Source organism: Apus apus, chromosome 1, assembly GCF_020740795.1.
Source record: "Apus apus isolate bApuApu2 chromosome 1, bApuApu2.pri.cur, whole genome shotgun sequence".
NCBI classification, from domain to species: domain Eukaryota; kingdom Metazoa; phylum Chordata; class Aves; order Apodiformes; family Apodidae; genus Apus; species Apus apus.
In genome coordinates, this window is record NC_067282.1 from 22,707,990 (window position 1) to 22,728,286 (window position 20,297).

At 38.4% G+C, this 20,297-nt stretch overlaps 1 protein-coding gene across 7 annotated transcripts in view; it reads left to right on the forward strand.

Annotated features, from left to right (window-relative positions):
• Positions 1-329: 329 nt before the first annotated feature.
• B3GLCT (beta 3-glucosyltransferase) overlaps positions 330-20,297 on the forward strand; it is a 60,667-nt gene continuing 40,699 nt past the window's right edge. For all 7 annotated transcript variants that reach the window (XR_007891020.1, XM_051633672.1, XM_051633680.1 and 4 more), the window contains exons 1-4: positions 330-557; positions 6,526-6,587; positions 9,237-9,276; positions 16,282-16,391. Coding sequence is in view for 6 of the 7 variants with exons in the window: in XM_051633672.1 (XP_051489632.1) it covers positions 473-557; positions 6,526-6,587; positions 9,237-9,276; positions 16,282-16,391 (297 nt within the window). In the remaining variant the exon portion in view is untranslated. The remainder of the gene's footprint in view (positions 558-6,525; positions 6,588-9,236; positions 9,277-16,281; positions 16,392-20,297) is intronic.

Sequence of the window (20,297 nt, forward strand, 5' to 3'; positions counted from 1 at the left end):
GAAGCTAATAACCAAAATAAACTTCTTTTGTCTAAATTGGGCAACCTGGACACCTGATCGGAGGACTTTCTGTAGAGTTAATAATTCACCGTTAGGACTCGAAGATATTCTTGGTTTCGGTAACAGATGCCGGAAGGACAGCTAATCATGCTAGCACTATGTGGGGTTGGATAGTTAGTCCGCAGCCTCCCTGGGGCGGCCGGTGCGGCCGCGGGAGGCCGGAGCCGGGGGGTGGCGCGGAGCCCCGCCTGTCCCGCTGCCGCCCGCCAGAGGGCGCCGCTCCGCCTCCCGGGGCCCCGGCGGGGGCGGGAGGAGGGGAGGGAGCGGAGCGGAGCGGCCCCTCTGCCCGCCCGCCCGCCCGGCGGCACCGACACCCGCCGGGGCTGCTCGCCCGCGCTCTTGCGGCAGAGGCGGGCAGCCGGAGCCCCTCTCCTCCTTCTCCTCCTCCCCCCACCGTGCGGCCCTTGCCAAGATGTCTCGGGAGCCCGGCTGCAGCCGCTGGCCGCTTTTCGCTGCGTGCGCCTGCCTCTTCCTCCTGCCGCCGCTCCTCGCACGGGGTGAGTGGCCGGGCCCGGGCCAGGACTCCATGGCGAGGTGAAGGGAGGAGGTTCGGGACGCTCGGCCCCGCCGGGGGGGTGATGAGGGCAGGAGGGCACGGGACAGAGCTGGAAGAGCTTAACGGGGCGTGGGAGCTGCCGCTGCCGCACTGCTCTGCCCCTTCCCGGGAGGGCAGGCGGGCGGGAGGCAGTGCCCCTTCCTCCCGAGTTTGTCGGGGAGCTGGGCTGGAGCGCGGGCGGGACGGCGCCGGCTGCCCCGGGCGGCCCTGGCTCTGAGGGGCTGGCGGCGCCGGGACCGGCTCCCGGGGCTGCGCGGGGCTGCGCGGGGCTGCGCGGGGCTGCGCGGGGCGGCGCGGGGCTGCGCGGGGCGGCGCGGGGCTGCGCGGGGCGTCCTCGGCGCGGCAGGCGGCCCTGGCGAGGCAGGCGGCTGAAGCCGCCGCGGGGCCGCTCGCGTTTGGAGCAGCTGCTTGCTGGCTGGGTGTTGCTGAGGGGAGGTGGAAGGGTTACCGGGTCAGCGTAACGTGTCTTGCTGTGTTTTAGAGACGTTTTTAATGTGTCCAGGCAGATGGGAGAAAACTGAAAGGACTAGTAGTATGTCTGTCTGTCGTGGGATCGCTACAGGCTCTTGGAGCTGAGGAGCTGTTGCTGTGAGTGCAGGAGGCAGAAGTAAATGTTTTCATCTGTTCTGTCTCTCATTATTTCTGTGCCTGCCTGTTTCGATCTCTGCCAGCACAGGCTTGTCGGTTTGTTTTGAGCCTTTGGGTTGGATTCTCTTTCAGTACTATGGCTTGTGGATCGAAACCTTGCAGGGGCAACCTGGTACAAATAAATCCTGTTTTCAGCGAAGTAAGACTGTAGTGTTTTGATTTTTCTCTTGTAGAACACTTCATGTTTCACGTATGCAGTTTGGTTTTTGGAGGAGTCCTAGTACTCCACTGCTCTTCCTAAAGCAGTATTTATTTCTAGGATGAGTAGTTTAGCTCCAGTGCTTCAGCAAAGTACGGTGGCAATTGTAACCTTGAAGAGATTGTAATCACAGCTTCATTTTTCCCTGTATATTTGTCATATGTATGTACATACACGCAGGTAGAAGGCAGAAATAGAAAACCCTAGGCGCTCTTGCTTGCCCAGTTATCTCTTGGTTAGCAGGTCTCTATTAATGCTTGTAGAGAACTTGTTCACCTGAAGCTTATTGGAGTATCGTGGCTTTCTTCTAGTTTTTAAAAAACCCTTTTGTGTTAAAAGCCTTTCCTTTCATAAAAAATACTTTGTGCTTTTGAGATGGCCAGGATAGCAAGTTTGCAAAACAGTTAGCTTTGCCCTTGGAAAACAAATCATTTAGACTGCATTTCACAGAAGAAAGCAGCTTCTCTTTTGCTAGTTAAGTGATTTCATAAATTCCAGCTTGTGGGTGGCAGTTTGCAGAATGGGAAAATGTATTCAGATTATTTTGTTTGGTCTAACAATCAGACAATCAGGAGGGATAATGAAGATGCTTTCTCTAGTACTGTTTTTCTTTTCTTGCCTTTTATAAAGGTATTGGTCTACGCAGCACTCATTTAGGCATTTCAGTGGTTCACAGTGGTGGTTTCAGCTGCCTTCTTCCCCTATGTGTCATTAGCTTAAAGAAATTTAGTAAAGAAATAAACCAAGTTGCTTTTATTTTATGATAAGCTTGAGATGCTGGAAATTTGCTTGCATCACCTCCTCCTCCCCATGCTCTCTCCCTGTTTTGGGTTGATAAATATGCAAGTCTTCATTCTTACCTGGCTAGACCAGGGTCTTTGATGCTGATAGGGCAGCAACAATGAAGAAATGTTACAAAAGGTTGCATATAAATATATGAAACTAATTTATTTTGCTTGCTAGAACTCCTAGGCTGTCTCATGATGGAAGATCCTGTCTCTTTGACTGACAGCATCAGTGCACATTTTTCCTGGAATCACGTCAGTCCATAGAATATTATGTTCTTTGAAAACTTGAAGGGGGTGAGGAAACCCAGCCAACCCCCAACCAAACAAGAATAGGCCTTTCATTATATTATAATTAGAAGTATAAATGAATTCTATTTTAAATATTTAGTCTACTGTGTACAACATAATCAATGCCTTTAACTGTTTCAAGTGGTTATTATTAGTCATGGTTTGGCCATATAGAAGTCACAGAATCATAACTTTTTTGTAGCTCATTTAAACTGACCCTCAGCCCAGTGAGGTGATTGGAGTGACTCTGTGGAGTCAGTCAGCCTTCAGTCAGGCCTCAGATGAGGAAGATAACAGAAATGCTACCTTTCTTCCCCAGTGAAACCATTAACTTCTCAGTTTTCAGCATCCTTTGCACTTAAATGACATAAATTGTAACCAGTTGGAAGTTATTTACACTTCAAAGGGTAGAACTGAAGGAAAGATTACTTCTACGTTTATAATGTGGTACTATATAATTATATGTATTTATTCAGTGTATTGTATTTTAATGCTACAGTATTTGCATTCGTTTTCCTAATAGTTTGTTGGCACATGCTCCTGCAGTTCAGCTGCTGAACAATGAAAATAAATTATAAAGTGTTACTTTCTAGTGGTATAAGCAAGTCTGTTTACTCCCCAAGGTTTTAATAGAAATAATGGGACACTTGAGAAAAATAAATAGGAATTGAAGTTGCTTATATTACATTCTCTGATTAAATTTCCAGGCTTTGAATGGATAAGGCAATGTTGTCTAGCTTTTTCAGTGGACTTCAGTCCTGCTTTCAACAGAAATAAAGATAAAATTGAAGAAAATAACTTTAAAGTCTTCCTAAAATTTATTTCCTTTTCTTTCTTATCCTCAGTCTTTGAGCATTTAGCAAAAGGAGGGGTGGACTGGCAGTTGGCCCATTCAGCTTCTGTCTGCTTGTGCCAAATGATGTGAACAGCTCTGTGTGTTAACCAGCTTCAAAATACACACTGCATTAAATAATGAACAAGAAAGGACAAGACAAACATACAAAAGACAAGGTGATTTGGAGAAGTCAGCATGTTTTTACAAAGGGGCAATCATGCTTGACCAACCCAAAATAGTTCTGTGATGAGATGGCTGCCTGTGTGAATGTGGGCAAAACAGTGGATGTTGTTTATCTCAGTTTTAGCAAGGACTTCAGCACTGTATCCTTTATGAAGTATGGGCTAGCTATGTGGACAGAGAACTGTTTGATTTTCTGGGCTCATGGGCTCTCATCAGCGGTGTGGTGCACTCCAGGGTTGGTAATGGCTCCAGAAGTGTTCAGGCTCATCATTAATGACCTGGACAGTGGGACAAAGTGCACACTCGTCAAGTTGCAGAGGATACAAAATGGGCAGGAGGGGTTGTGCTGCCTTTCAGAGGGACCTAAGCAGGCTGGAGAAATGAGCAAATGGGAAACTTGGAAATCCAAGTTCAGTGAAGGGAAGTGCCAAGTCCTGCCCCTGGCAAAGAGTCACCCCATGCAGCAGTGCACATGGTGGGGGGCCACACTGTCTGGGAAGCAGCTTTGTGGAGAAGGACTTGAGACTCCCTCCTGGTGGGCAACAAACTGACCATGAACTAGCAGTGTGCCATTGTGGCAAAGATGGTCATCAGCCTTCTGGGCTGCATTAAGCAGAGTTTATCCAGCAGGTCAAGGCAGGTGACCTCTCTTTTCAGTACTGTTGCGACACACCTGGAGAGCTCTATCCAGGTCTGGGTTGCTTAGTACAAGAGTGACATGGATATACTGGAGTGAGCCTAGCAAGGACTGTGAAGATTAGGAATAGACTGGAGCACCTGACATCTGAGAAGAGGTTGACGGAACTGGGACTGGAGAAGGGAAGGTTCAGGGAGGATCTTACCAACATGAGTAAATGCCTTATGGGGGTCAGCACAGGTAAGAAAGACTTCTGTGATGCCTAAAAGGACGTGAAGTAGTTGGCACAAACTGAAATACAGGAAATTCTATTTAAACATAAGAAATTATTATTGTTTTAGTCTAAGAGTGATTGAACACTGGAAGAGGTTACTTGGAGATTTTCTGGAGTCTTTCTCCTAGGAAATACTTGTATCTCACTAGACAGGGTCCTGAGCATCCTGAGGTTGGACTACATGATCCTCAGGGGTCCTTTGTAACCTCAACAATTCTGTGATTCTATAACACCAAGATGAAATAGATTGTTAAAATAGTTCCCCAAAGAGCTTTATCTGTGTTGTCAAAGACATAGTATGAAATAGGTATTTTTTTCCCCAGATTATTTGAGTATCGTTTGATTTGTTTCAAGGATCATGTGAATTAATATTTTATAAATCCTAGAAGCAACATGGCATGGGTTATTGAATATTATGGTAAGAAAGGCAGTATCTCTTGTCAATCACAGTTGTTTCAGGTCTCAATGTGCTGTTCCTCAGCTGCATATTAAAAACTGACGGTCATGAAAATTCTGCTTGCATTCAGTTTTGCAGATAAGCCGACTGTATGAGGTGATGCTTCTTTAGGTTAATACTATGTGATTTCCTTTCCTGGAAAAAGGGTGATTCATGTTGATGTTGTAATTAGGATTGTGTCAATTAGAAGATGGGGATCTGGTTTATGTAGAGGAAGATATTCCTATCTGGAGCTTTAAGTGCTGTTATGTTGTAAAAGCAGGAGAGAAGTTACCAGAACATGCTGTCAGAAAGGGATATAATAGGCAGATGGAGGTACTCACTGTGTGCTTTTGAACCAGAAGTGCAAAACATTATTTGATGACGACACTGGGGGGACAGTCCTATTTGTACTGTTTTCTTCTTCCTGGCTAAATGCCTTATTGTAATGTGACTAAGGTCAACATGAGTCTGTTGTGTTAGACTGATTTTGGGTTGTCTGCATCTAGTGGTGTGATTTGTGATTTGAGTCAATCAGGACCATTGTGAAACACAGCTCCTAGACACTTGATGAAATCTCTGGTTCCTGTTGTAGGAATCTATGAATCTGATGATTGTGAATCTGTGATAGGAATATAGGTGATTGGACATGAGCACCACAGGGTTTGGACAATCTTGTCTTTTTGCTTTCCTACATTTCAGATTTCTAGTGTATAAAAGGAATTGACAGGTGGTAGCAATTCTCTTTGAAATCAATTTCAAGCAATAAATAATTTAAACTTGCAGTGCGACAGTCTATTTGAATCTTGTTGGTTTTTTTTTCTGCCCTGGTTTTTAAGAAAACGATCTATTTGACCATGATGAGTAGTAGTATCTTGAGTTCCTTCCAAATCATAGCGATTTACTTTCACTTGCATCTCTTTAGTACCTTTAAGATTCCTTATCAAGTATCTTAGCAAAGCTTTCTTATGTTAAATAAAAGAAATTTTACAAATTAGCAAGCTGAGACTAATTAATTAGGCGAGAACATCAAGAAGCAAAAAAACCCACAGGAACCCTTTTTTATGATTTTTTGAATACAAACCGGAAGTGTATCCACAGTTTGGTGTCAATATGGAAGGTTAAAGGTAATAGTAGGTCTGTGCAGATTTGCTCTTTGTTCTTTTTATAAACATTTGTCTGGGTTTCCTACACATTAACGAATTTGTTGTTCACAGATGGCATTCAAAGCATAGGACAGCCATCTTCAAGTTTCTGTGGTTCCCAGTTGAGCTTTGGTAATCCTTAAGGTAGAGTGGAATGCAGGTTTCCCATGTCATAACACTTTATGCTGTTGTCAAGTGAACTACTGGACTGAACAGATTTATTCCAAGATAAATTGGCTTCACATCAAAGAGTGATCTCTTCAACAATGTACAAGAATAGAATTGTCAGGCAGCAAATGTATAAATTCTGTAATAATGGACTGTCTTAGGTTCATTAAGATTATTACCAATATAGTATAATTTAATGTGAAACTCTACCTAAATGTTATTTTTTTTATTTGTTTTACTGCAGAACTTTATCAGGTGTGAAAATGAGCTCTTATTATAATATGAAAAAAGTCTGCTTTTTCTTTCAGCTTTTGCTGTAGGTGTAGCTCCTGGAGCTGCAGAAGATGAGACTGAACTACCAGTGCTGCAGGTAATAAATTTTAATTGCTAGAGCAAGAGCATTTTACAGACATTATAAAATCTTCTAGAAGATACCAGGGCAGACAGCTGAACATCTGTGACATGGATTATTTTGATCATTGACTTCAGTGGTACTAAATGTCATATGAGACCTTTAATGGAACACAAGTTGCATATAACACTACACTTCTACTATTACTAGGATCTTAATTTATCTTACAGATTCTTAGAATTACTGGAATAAATTTATATGTAATACTTTTGATTTCTTTCTTGTTCCTGATTTTCTGACTTAAGTTGACATTTGTTTTAAGAGAATTAGGTTTTTTGGGGTTTTTTGTGTAACAATAATTTAGAAAACAATTTACTTTTTTATACAATCAGCTGAAGAGTGCTTTAGAAACTTAGAGTAAAAGAAAAAGTTTACTATTTTGCATAGCTTCTATGAGTTGATAGTATTATTGAGATAGTGTTGTTGAGAATAGTTTTTGAGTGTATTACCTTTATTAGTTCAGAGGCAAGTTTGGCTTTCTCCTTGGTTTTGTTAACTGGATAATACATTGAGAGGAAAGTGGCTGCCTCTCTGCTAAATTAGTATTATTACGTATTGTTGCCCAAGTCATGGCTCAAGTAAAGCTTGGGCATGAAATTTCAAATTAACAGATTAGAAGAACTAATGGTCAGAGCTAGCCCAACCATTAAACAGCACAATGGATGTTAGGTATGGTTGCATGTATGTCCTTTAAAAGTAATTTACGATTTTTTAAAAATGTATATATTTGTAACAGATATTTGTGTGCATATAAAAGAGATTTAAAGGAGGTAAATCAAATAAAAGTACTGGAATGAATCAAGAATTAGAATCTCTGTGTGCCACTTAGACTCACATAAAATGCAATAGAAATGTTGTCAGAGATGTGTTTCAAATTATATGTTTTGGTTTTGATGATGATTGCTATATCTACAGTAATTTTCATAAATGAAAAATATGACTATTGCAGACTGTTGATTTGCTGCAATGTATCTGTGAGATTAGGAAATGTCACTCTCTTTTTACTTGTAAATTGCTGTTTGTCAAATTCTATTACTGTTCTTGATCCAGCTGATTAACGTAAGCATTCTTCTACAGGATCTAATTTTTGAAGGCTTTCCTACTATTTGGAAGTCAGAGGTGCCTTCTAGAACTCTTCAGGCCAAATTCCTTTTTTTTTTTCCTTCCTTTTTTTGTGTTAACATGAATGCAATGGACAACAGTTGTTTTGTTTTGTGTTTTAATAAAGGTCATTGTAAAATGTAGCTTGTTCATCACACTGTGTATCACACAGCACACATTTTTATGTTTGCGTGGAAAATTAATCTTCCCATGTCGTTTATGATATAGGGTAATGTGTGGTGTATAGATGGTAGAACTGTGTATAGTCATCAAAATAACTTCTACTTACAGGAATTTTTTAAATTTTGTGGACTCAGCAAAAGGAGTCATGAGCATGGGTGCAATGCCTTCATTCTTGAAAAGGTTTTACAGATGGCTGGCAAGGAAGTTGGAGCTTATGAATTTCAGTGTAAGTCAGACCTGGACAGAGAGAGAGACCATCTGATGCAAATAGGACTAAAATAATTAGATGGATATGATAAAAAAAAAAAAAAGAGGGAAAGTGTTTATAAGTAGGAATAAATTCACAAGGGTAGGAGAACTATATTCAGACTTATTACAGAGGAATGATGTATGGCATTTGAGACCTTCAGAAGGTCTCAAAAAACCATCATGAATCTACAACATCCTTCTGCAATTAGTAAAGATGATCTTTACATGTGAAGAAACGTGAGCACTGAGGTGCAGTTACCAGGGAGAAATAGCACAATAAACAAAGGCTCTGTTTTCCTTCCTGCATTTTTTGTAGGAGGTGGAGAGCTAATTCTCCAGTCCTGTCTCTTTACCCGTCAGCAGTTCTTAAACATCACCTTTCTACCCAGCCTCTGTTATTTAGAAGCAATTGATTATGCTCCTAAGATACTTTTATGTGTGTGTCTTGTTTTCCTGGTTAACGATGGAAATGCAGTGTCACTGTTTTCTGTTCCTCAGCACTCTGTTAAAATTCCATTGCAAATGTATATTATACCTGAGTAAATCCCAGGGAAACCAAGTTTTGTGCAGCAACATTTTCATATTTATTTGTCTTTATATTAATTGCTTTTGTGTCTTCCTTTAACAAAAGGTGTTTCAGTAGCTAGTGGATCCAATGAGTAAGAGTGTGTTGGGGTTTTTTTACTCACTGAACAGGTGTGTTTGTAGTGTAGAGTTCAGTATGTCAAATTTTGTGCTCAGAAGTTATATATTAAAAGAAGAAAAAAAATACAATTAGTATTAACTTAAAGAACTCTGGTATAAATCGAGTCATGGAAAAGCATTATCTCTTTTTTTTTTCTTTTTATTTTTTTACTGTATTGTCTAAGTAATAGTATACAGACACATGGAGTATCTGTTTAAATTTTCAATGTTGAAAAACTTTTTACTTTAGTTTTCTTTATTAATTCTTGTGTTAAAACCTCTGTGTATGCATTTACAAATCTGATGAACGTTTTGACTCCCTATGTCTCTTTATAGAAATATTGGAGGTTTTGCCTTTATTCTTATTTTGCTTTTTCTCCTTTCTTCTAGAAATCTGAAAAAAGTGGAACAATTAGTAAAATAAGCAGAGGTGAGTACTGTGTAGTCTGTATTTGTTTTCACTTGACTGCCTTTTTAATATAAATAAAATACAGTTATGCTTTGAAGAGTGGTGGTTGGAACAGGGCCTAAATGCTCAACAGCAGTGTTAGTTAATTGCCAATCCCAAATAGTTTGTGGGTTTTTTTTTTTTCCTTTGGTTCCATAGTCTCATGAAACAGAAGTCTCTGATCTTTTTGTATTTGAAGTTCTTGTAGTTGAGTGTGTTTCTGAAAACTTGCACTATGAAACTGATGCATTGCTTTTTGTAGTACATTATATTCTATAATCACACTTTATGATACTTAGTTCTTGTAAAAATCTAACATGAAACTCAATGTTACCATTTTGCTAAGCTCTCCTGGTATTTGTAATTACTAGGGTTGTTATAAATTGCTTGTAACAACTTGTAATAACTTTGTAATATCTATCTATCTATCTATCTATCTATCTATCTATCTATCTATCTATCTATCTATCTATCTATCTATCTATGTATTTAACAAACATGTCAAACGTTAATAGGATACTGAGTGGTAAAATAATTTTTTCTGGACATGTGAGATAAAGGCTTCTGTCTTTCCTGAAAATAAGTCTGATGTCCTTCCAGCAAAAAGTTTACAGACCTGAGATAAGGACTTGCAGTCTCTGCTTCATAACTTTGTGCTGCCTCTGCTATACTATAGCAGTTTAATTCTTAAAGCAACTTGGACAGTTTGGACACTTCTAAACCCTGAACACTTGGGTCTTATTGTTCTATAAAGAGCCAGCTTGACCATGTCTCTGTTGCAGCAGTTTCTGAGTAGTTCTGACATGAAAGCTGAACACCAGGAAGACTTGGCATGCTTTCATTGGAGTTGCTAAGAGAACTGTGAATGGTGCTGAGAAGATCTGTTTTTTGTTTGTTTTTTTGGCTTTTTTTGGACATAGTTGCAAGCTCTGTCCCTAACACAGATAACTTTTGTTGAAAATAATGAAGTCTCTTGTGCTGATAATCTCCTATTTTACCATTAAAAGGTCAGGACCTGTCTATAGGAGTATTACTGTTTCCCTTTTCACCAATCCTTATCTGGTGTCAAAGAAAGTCCACTTCCTCTTTTCTTCTCTTTCTGTGAAGTCTCAGCACAGCCAGGTGCTGGCTGCTGCTTTAATCACTCCCAGCAGACCTGTGTTGTGACGTAGCAATGTTGTGTCATCGTTGCCACACTATGGGAAAACATCTTGCACTTCAGATTGATGTATAGGTACTCTATTAGTGAGTTTTAGCCCACACGGTGGGCTGTATTGCTGACCAATATTATTTTCGGCTTTTAGAATGTTTGATTCTTGAAGTGGGACACTGGCTATTTCAGGCTCATGTGCAATCGTAGAATGGCTTGGGTTGGAAGGGACCTTAAAGATCATCTAATGCCAATCCTCCTGCATGGGCAGGGACACCGCCCAGTAGACCAGGTTACTTAAAAGCCCCATACAACCTGGTCTTGAACACTTCCAGAGATGGGTCATTCACAACTCCGGGCAACCTGTTCTGGTGTCTCACCACCCTCATAGAGTTCCTTCCTACTGTCTAACCTAAATCTACCCTCTTCCAGCTTAAAACCATTACCCCCTGTCCTCTCACTATATGCCTTTATAAAAGGTCCCTCCCCAGCTTTCCTGTAGGCCCCTTCAGGTACTGGAAGGCCAGTATAATGATTTTACCTCCTTTGGAAACTCAAGGAAGCACTGAGTTTGAGTGCGTGAATTCTCTAGATTCTTCCTGCAGTTTGAGGAAAGAGAGGAGCATTTCCAGAGGGTAACTGGGATCCAAGGTATGTTGAGTCATTCTCTCTCGAGATACCCCTCTCGCCACAGGAGTATGTACTAGCTTTTGGCTGCAGGATGAGGGAGTATTTAGTTTCATGGTGTTTTGTTTGTTTGTTTGTTTAAACCTGTGTGTTAAATGAGAGAAGAATAATGAAGGAGTGTTGGGTCTTTTTTTTCTTGGATTTGATCCTTGCAAATATGGTGATGTTATATGTCCTCTGATCATCAAATATGTGCAGTATTCTGGAAGGATCAGAAGTATTTTTCACTGTTAAATCCTTTTAGTATCCTACCTTGCTTAGTTCTGCATTTTAGATAGCATTCTAGGAATTAATGAGGGAAGTTCAGGTGGAAAGTCAAGAACAACGTGCAAGGTTTAATTTTTTTTTCTTTAGTATCAGAGCAAATGTGTAGGTGATGAACCTTTTTTTTGGTTCAGTAAGTGTTAAGACACATCATGACTTCTGAAGTGGTAATCAAAATACTTTATATATTGCAAAACTATGAGTGCAGTCTGAGGAGCATGTATTTTGAAGTAGGGTTTTTGAAAGTTACTAAGGCAAGTAGCTTAGTAAAATTCAGGAAATAGAAATATTAGTAATACTCAAACTGTGTTGAGGGAGATTGTTTTGAAGTCAGGAAGGCTTTCAGTTCCATGTTGCAGGCCATAAACAGATAAATCAGTCATATACAATGCTTATGACAGGTATGATAAATAAGCACACACACAAATGAGCTTATGTGTCTCTATATGTATGTATACACTGTCCTTAATCCAGAAAAATTCCAATAACTTTATATAAACACATTTGCAAATTAGTGTTTTTAGTGTTAAAAAAGACTTGTCTCTACTGTTACCCATAGAAGCTTTATACTAGGCTGCAATAATCTGCTCAAAGCTTAGGAGCTAAAAAATCCTGATCTGGAGATTCAGGTTGATTTTAGAGTTGGCATAAAAGGAGGGGAAGGCTGATGATACACAAGTGACTTCAGTTTTTTTAAACTTGAATTGGAAGCCTAGTTTTCTGACCTACACAGTATAGTCTCTGTTTTATGAGTTAAAGCACCAGTGCTTCTGCAGTTTAGTTATGTCTGAATGAGTAATGAGACTTTTTGTACTTTTTCAATGGGTTTTTATTTTACAAGTATTCAATTTAGCCTTAAAACAAATTAATTTTATTTCCAGCATTACCTAGGAATGAAAACCCCAAAGGGTAGAGGAGCTATTGATCATTGACAGAATTGCAAAAATGTCAGTGGCATTCTTTTACCTGTTAGAGGCCAGTGGTTAGGCTGCATCCCAGTTATTTTTAAGTGGTAGTTAGAACTGTAATTTTTTTGTGGAAATGGCTTGAACTGGGTCACACATATTCCAGATAAGTAGATAAATCATAATGGGATTCCTTTTCAGTTGATGCCAGTTGTACCTTCTTAATGATGTGTTAAAACACTCAGTGAGTCAGAGGCATTGTTCTAGATGCCCACTGTTTGAGGCGAGTTAGGTAACTAGGAAGCTCAGGAGCCATTTTTACTCTTCTCTGTTTCTAGAACAATAGGAGAGAATGAGGAAGACCCACCCCAGAATTCCTTGTAGCCAGGAAATGCAGAGACTGACTTGGGCTGCCAGAGACCTACATTCAGGCCCAAACTGCCTCACTGAGGAGAATCGGTTTCTTGCATCCTGGGTGAAGACCTGAACCTTTGGCTAGCAGAGGAAGGCTAGCAGGCAGCATCATCATCTTTTTTTTTTTTTTTTTTTTTTTTCTTGAAATGTTTGTTTTAAATTTTTCAGTAGCTTTGAGTAGACTAAAGCAGCCCTTTGTGGTGAATAAACTTCACCAAGAAAACCCCAAAACTGCAATGCTTATCTTCCAAATAGCAGTATTTCCAGTATTTCCATTTTGCCGGCTTTAGAACTGACTTAGTGGTAATTCCTAAAGATGTGTACTTTGCTTAGGGTCATTGTATGCTGGCTAACATACACATTACTGTTGGTGGCTTGTTTTTTAAGGCTCCGTTCTGTTTAGCAATGAGCCATGGTTGTGATAAGGAGACTCAGCAAGGTAAGGAAGTTTCAGCATTACTGTTTCCCACTTTTCTTAAAATATTTTTTTCCTGTCAGCTTGCAGTTTCTTTCCAATCAGTGAGTATTAGAGATTGTTGAAGATACTCTGCAGATATGGAAATATATTAGAGAAATAAAAGAGAAATAAAGTGTCAGTGTATCTCTCTTTTGGATATTAATCTTTGAAAATATTCCATTCTTTGTCTTACTTGGTTGACTTTTTATTGACTGGAGAAGCAATGTAGGTGTTTAAAATCATACATACGTTCTGTCAACATTTTAATAAATGAATAGTTCTTTTTATGAACTATTTTTAAGTGTCTATGTGAGAGGAAACTATTTCCATCAGTTTAAAGCAGTAACACAAAAGCAGGTGTTAGATTAGTCCTTGGAAGTATTCTATTGTGGGATACCACAGCTGTTGTTAAATGTACTGTAAGTGAAAATGAGTGTAATGCAGATGCTTGCATATCTGAAAATGTACTGATACTGAAACAGTAATTATATAAATCAGTACAGGTTTTGCTTTGTATCTCCAGGGGTGTTTTCAGTGTTGTGCATGTAGATTTAGCCCTTTGTATCTCAGTAGTGTCATTGGAACATAATTTTATTTTTTACACTAATTTTGATTTCTGCACAGGAAATCTAGAAAATTTCTTGCTAGACAGCAAATAACTGCCATTCAGACATTTTTATTGTGCATAGTTTTTTTAAGCAGAGTGGGTCAGAGCATGGAAAAAAAGGTGACATGAGTATTGATATGTGTTAGTGCTTATGCCATCTCCGCAACTCTTATTACCAGAAACCTCACACATTTTGACATCTTTAGAGTTTGTCTTGGTGAATGAGCTAATAAATTGAGAGAAGTGAATGTTGGGGGAAGTAGAAAAACATAACTGCAGCTTTGAGTTGTCATAGGTCTCATAGAATAGAATCATAGAATGGTTAAGGTTGGAAGGGACCTGAAAGATCATCAGGTTCCCACCTCCCTGCCATGAGCAGGGACACCTCACACTAGACCAGGCTGTCGCAATTAACAAGTAACTGTTCAGAGGAACAATGGAAGGTAATGGATGGTCAGGTCTTGGATTTGGCAACTTCTCATAATGTTAGCAAAGGTATGTGGGGTTAATGCTCATTTTGTTGCTGCTGTTTTTATTGTAATCCTTCTTCAAGTGCTCAGTGTTACCTTTTTTCCTTGAGAGTACTATTTTCCTTCTTTGGATATTTATTCTTCATCTTTATTCCACTGTTCTTCACTCATTCCACCCTGTTTGCCAAGTTAGCATTTTTAACCTAGAGATCAAGATCTTGATGTGAAACTAAGCTCTTTTAGCTTGATTTGATCTATGATGCAAGAATAAACATTTTAAAAATAAATACTGCATGATGTAAAAGTTGAATTTATACTGCAATGAAACTGCAGATTAAAAGTATTGAAATACTGCCTGATGAGAAGCTTCACATGCTTCCTCTAAGGTGCTCTGTCCTTGGAATGTCTACACACAAACATTGGTTGTAGTAAAATCTGGCAGCTTTCTGGCAGCTGTGACTCAGGATTTTCTCTTCTGAACTTAGATCCTGGACTGTTTTCAGTTTTACATCTCCTGTGTGTCATTGGAAGTTTGGTTTTAATGGAATGCCAGTAACAGTTCTTAGAAAGCTCTCATGGATGTTTTATATCTTTGCCAGCTTTAATAATGTTGTTAATGTTCGTGGTCTTGAAGTTTCACTTTCCTGAAATTTGTTTACTATGTCTTTTTTGCTGCCTATATATTTTTGTGTGCACACCTCATTCTTTCTCCACATTTTTGGACATTCTGTGCAGATCCCATGGAACTTCATGTTTGATTTCTTTCCTTTTGGTGCTCCCTTGTGCTGGAGTGATGTCATCTGTAAATGTTAACTACACAACCTTTTCTGTGCTGTCTCCTTGAATTAAGTAGAATCTGTTATCTCTTATGCCTGGTCTGAATATCACCTCGAGTCACAGAATTAAAATACAGTTCTCAGTCCTCGCCCACCCTCCCTAGGAGTTGTCTGCTTATCTCTTTGAACACTGAACATCATTACAATCCTGTGTTAGTAATTGGCATTAATTGGTGAGGCCATTACTTGTAACTCTAAATTTATTATACCCTGAATTTCCTTGTCTATGTTTTTGCAAAGTTATTTATAAAGTTCAACCTTTTTTGGCAAACCAAACGGAAACTCCAATAGTGTCTCCTTATCTTAAATGTTGTTACTTAGTTATAGTCTTGGGTGGCTTACATACCATAGGTCAAATATGGTAAGAATTTTGGAAAGGGCATCTCTCCTTTTCCTTTCACCTCCTCATCTTCTGCTGTGTTCTGCTTCTGAACGTTATCACATCTGCCTGTTTTTCTTACCTTTCAGAGTGCTGAGAGATATTCTAGGTACAGTCATCAATAAAACATTGCTATTTTCAGCTTCTCCATGGTATCAGCCTTCACCTACTTCTAATTTTTAATAAGCTTTTTTTTTTTCCCTGTTCATAGATGTTTGCAAAGCTACTTCATTATTTTCTTTTTGATTTCTCACAGCCTCCTGTTCCAAGTTCTTAGCTATGATGCTGTAAAACACTGAGCACGTTTGAGGTGCTGATGCTGCCCTAGCAGAAAAGTATTAGTTCATTGTTCTCACATGGGTTTCTCTCCAGCTTATGTTTGTTTTGGGGTAGGATTTTAAGCTCTTTATCAAGGTAGCATCTTTTCCATTTTGTGTTCATCCATTGCCTCGTGAGGGGAGATGCTGGTCTATGGCTAACATCTTTTAACTCTGGTAGTAGGAGTGCTAGTGTATTGGAGAAAAAGAAACTGTATGGATATGGCTACTCTTAAATGTGGGCATAATTTGCTTTGTGGCTGCAGGTCTTCTAGTCATGTCATACTTTTTTATGTATTAAGCCTTAAAAGGACTGGTTTGGATTTTTTTTTTCTCTGTTAAATTATGACTTTTTATTGTACCATGAAGTTTTTGTATAACTAAAGAAGCAGCTTGCTATGTAATAGATTCCCCTCCACACAGCTGGGTTCTCAGTAGCTTTGGAACAAAACTGAAAATAACTTCTTTTGTCTTAAAATCTTCTTATTTTCTGGTTCACAGAATTAAAAGAAATTGTATTTGTCATCCAGAGTCAAAGTAATTATTTTCATTCCAAGAAAGCAGAAGATCTAAAAAGAGATATTTTAAAACAGGCTGCAGATCTTGGAAAGGTATGTTTAGATAATATAGATTGCACCTTGTTATTTATGTTTTCACTGCATTTTACTGAAAATACGGTTTTCTATTGTGCTTTTTTTGATCCGTTTTATTTATTGTGTTCTGTGTGCTTATAAGGTAACTATTTCAGTGAGTGTTTACTGATCGTATGCCATGATGTATCACCAAGTAATTTTAATTTGAACTATCTACCTTTTTATATAACTGTTTTTGTTTGGATGGCATTTCATGTAAAAGTGTTAACAAGAGAGACTTGTAATGTGACCTTGAGACAAAGTCAGATTATGTTTTTCACTTCATAAGGAAGGAATCATTTAGGTAATACTTAGACTGATTTTTAGGTGAACACTTTATTTTATTAGAGCCAATGAAGACGCTGTAATGTAGATTTTGTCAGAATTGCATTGGATGACTGTAGCATTGTGGCAGTAGAACAGCAATGTATATGGACATTAAAATCCCGACACAGGATTCCCTACTTTCTCCAGCTATAGCCCCCCACACTTCTCTTGCCCGTGTGGGTATTAGCTCCCATGGTGATGCAGTTCCTTCTGTAACTACTCCTTGTTCCTCTGCCACCCCACTGCAGACTGAGCACTCTGCCTGTCACCTGCTGGGGGGCCATGCTGGCCTGGCAGCTGCACATTGTACAAGTTTGGTTTTGTCTTAACACTTGAATATGAAATTTTACTTGTAAAGCTTGAGCTTAGAGAGGAGAGGTTTTAAGATACTTTCATTGAAAGTTACGTGTACATAAATAATGCCTAATTTCTTTGTCTTTAATAAAAATGAGAGCAAAGTAAGAGGCATATACCATAATATGGAGTTGCTTGCTGCAAGGTTATTTGACTTATCTTTCAATTCCAGGTTCTTTGTTGTAAAGGGACAAAAAAAAAGTCTGATTTAAATTTTCTTATGTATCTTGGCCTTGGAGTGCCTAAATCAGGTTCTTGGGCATTTTAGACTTCATTTATCCAAGCTTATCAAACCTGTTGTTACTAAATCCATTCTAAATACAATTTTTAATCCCTTAACAAAATCAGTCATGTGAACAGCCTTTGTTCTGCAGAGTTCTGCTCTTTCAGAGTCCTCTTTCAGATTGGGCAAGTGTTCAGATACAGTGTGAAGAGAGGATTATGCTTTCTTCTGTTAAAAATAAGGATTTTTGTTCTGTAATTGGTGTCACAGAAAATGAATTATGAGAAGATCAATAAGTGGAAGTATAAATAGTTTCAGTGAGGCAGGAATATAGGCATATTTTATGGGAGAGAGGTAAAATCCTTCCTATAATCAAAGAGTTTACATATGCATAGTTCTGCCTTGAGTAAACTGACATAGCTTTTAAAAAACTTACTGTCTAATTAAGGAGATTCCTTTATGCAAATGCTGAAATGGTGGTGCTTTTCCAACATGAAGAGTATCTGTTTCCTGATACATTTGGGGTAGCTCAAGAAGTGATGAAGATACATCGCGTCAAAAATCTCATTCCTTAATCCAGGAAAAGGGGAAATCCATCAATGTACAGGAAAAAAATTTAGCAGAGCCAGCATCTGCTTGGTTTGTCAAGCCATAATTCTACTGTCAGCTACTGTGAGGCATGACTAGTAATACTAATTATGGAGAAGAGACAGAAGATCTCTTAAATGCATGTCAATTTTTCATTAAAAATAATACATGTGAAGTTATTACTTTCAGACAAAGGATATTACATCCTTGTGTTTTCATTAATTATTACTTTCTGTTGTTTTAAAATGTGAAGTGGAAACGAGCAGCTAGATTTGTGTTATTTAATGAAACTAGAATATCTGCATTTCTTTAAAATGGACTAGATCAATCACATTCATATTTGCTTTACATTAATATTTACAAGTAGCTTGTCCATTTTTTTTCTTTCACTGTGTACTTAACACCTTTTTTTCATGTGAAACTAACCTGTAATTCCAGTCACCAATAGATGTCATTATTCAGTTCATGCTTAAAAGCATGTGGCTATTTATTGAATATTAACCAAAATTCTTAAGTCTATTAAACAATGTCTGGAACATGGCAATGAAGAAAATTACTCAAGATTTTTACCGAGTTTCTTAATTTTCTGAGATTTCTGTATTTAAGAGCCTTGTTAAGTGACACTCTCCTAAGAAAAAACAGATACAAGTAAGAAAGCTGTGATGGTGTGAAATAATAATGTTTCGGACTGTTCTCTTTCTGTCTTCTGAAAAAATTTAAGACCAGGATTACTCTTTGGCTACTACATTTAAGGCTAGAAGACAGGTAAAACATGGTTTTTGAAAAGGGGTAGATTTTGTCTGAAATTCTGCTTAGATGCAGTTAATGCTGTTTGATTGTCTGGGGCAATGACATTGCTTTGAAAACAAACATTTTTGTATTTCTTCATGAAAACTGGTCTAGTAGAGTAAAGAGTAAATGCCCTTTTTTTTTTTTTTTTTTTTTTTACTCCAAGGGTTCTTCCATTGAACACCCTCAGCCAATTCATTATGTTAAAAAAACACTTCTATTTTTCCCAAAAAGCCTAGAGATTAAATGTTACCCTATGTATATTAACCAGAATAAATATAACAAATAAGTAGTATTTATTATGGAATTAAACAAAAAGCAAAACCCATCAACCAACAGCAAACACCAAAAAAAGAAACTGAGAATGTAAGAATAATGTTTTAAGACTGATACCTCGGAGTACTGGAAAATGAAAATTAGTATCACATACTTCCATATGAATAATAGATGATGTGAAGAATGACCCTTTTTTATAGAAGCGTGGTAACTATATTTTGCAGTATTTTTACAATTAGGCTTACTTTTTTTTGGAGTAAAATCCCACCTTCTATATCATCTCATAGGAATGAAATTTAAACTATTTCTGGTGTAAACTATTCCTGGACATAAAGGGGAATATTGCTTGTTCATGAGCTCTAGGACTATTACCATAGTGATCATTAGCATCAGTTAAAAGGAAGAAAAAGTAAAAAATTATGGAACTGTATGTCAAATACCTCCACATTATGTTGCTTAAGTAGGTACTCGCTTTAGTTAATATCTTCATTAAATTTTCATAATATTTTTTCTTTGTCTGTCTCCCATTTTGGCTAATGTTGGAAATAGGAGACACATTAGGAGCATTCTATAGTTGTATTCTTGTTTATTTAAAACAATTTTGCAAAATCCTGTGTCCCGAAGTGCAGCAGGAAAAAAAAATATCAGAAAGCCAGCTGGCCTGTGCTGCTGGTCTGTGCCTCAGAAGTTCAGTCTCTTTGTTATCTTATGGGATCACGTTGACAGAAGGTTCTATTTTTCTGCTTCCAGCACACATTGACTGTAACTCAGTATCCGAACTGCTGCATCTATAAGGTTTAAAAGCCTCTTGGTGCCTATCTCAGTTTTATTTTGTTATGTCATTAGAGTGATGGCCACCATATCTGTTGCCAAAGTGCCAATTGTTGTTGAGTATGGCATGTGTGCTTTAAAAGTCTGTTATTTTTAATTGTGTGGGCTGTACTGATGGCAGCACTGCACTGTTTCAATAATAAGGAAGATTTCTTGGTTAAAAAGTTGAGAGGAGGAAAAAAAGTATAATTAGTTTGCTTGAATTTTAATGTATACATGTTGAACCATCCCCATATTCCTGTCTGAAATGATCTGTTTCCAAATTGTTCCTGCTCATGTTTTGGCCATCTGTGAGAGACTACTTTCAGGGAATTTATAGACTATCTTTTTTTTCACTCCCATGCCAGTGGGACATGCATTCCTTTTCTGGGTGAATTAGTGTTTTCTGCAGTACTTCCTAGCTTTAATTCCACATCTGATTTCAGACACTGGTGTGAAGCAGCTGAAGTTTTATTGTCCAAAAGCCTCCATAAATATTCCTCTATTATTTGATACTA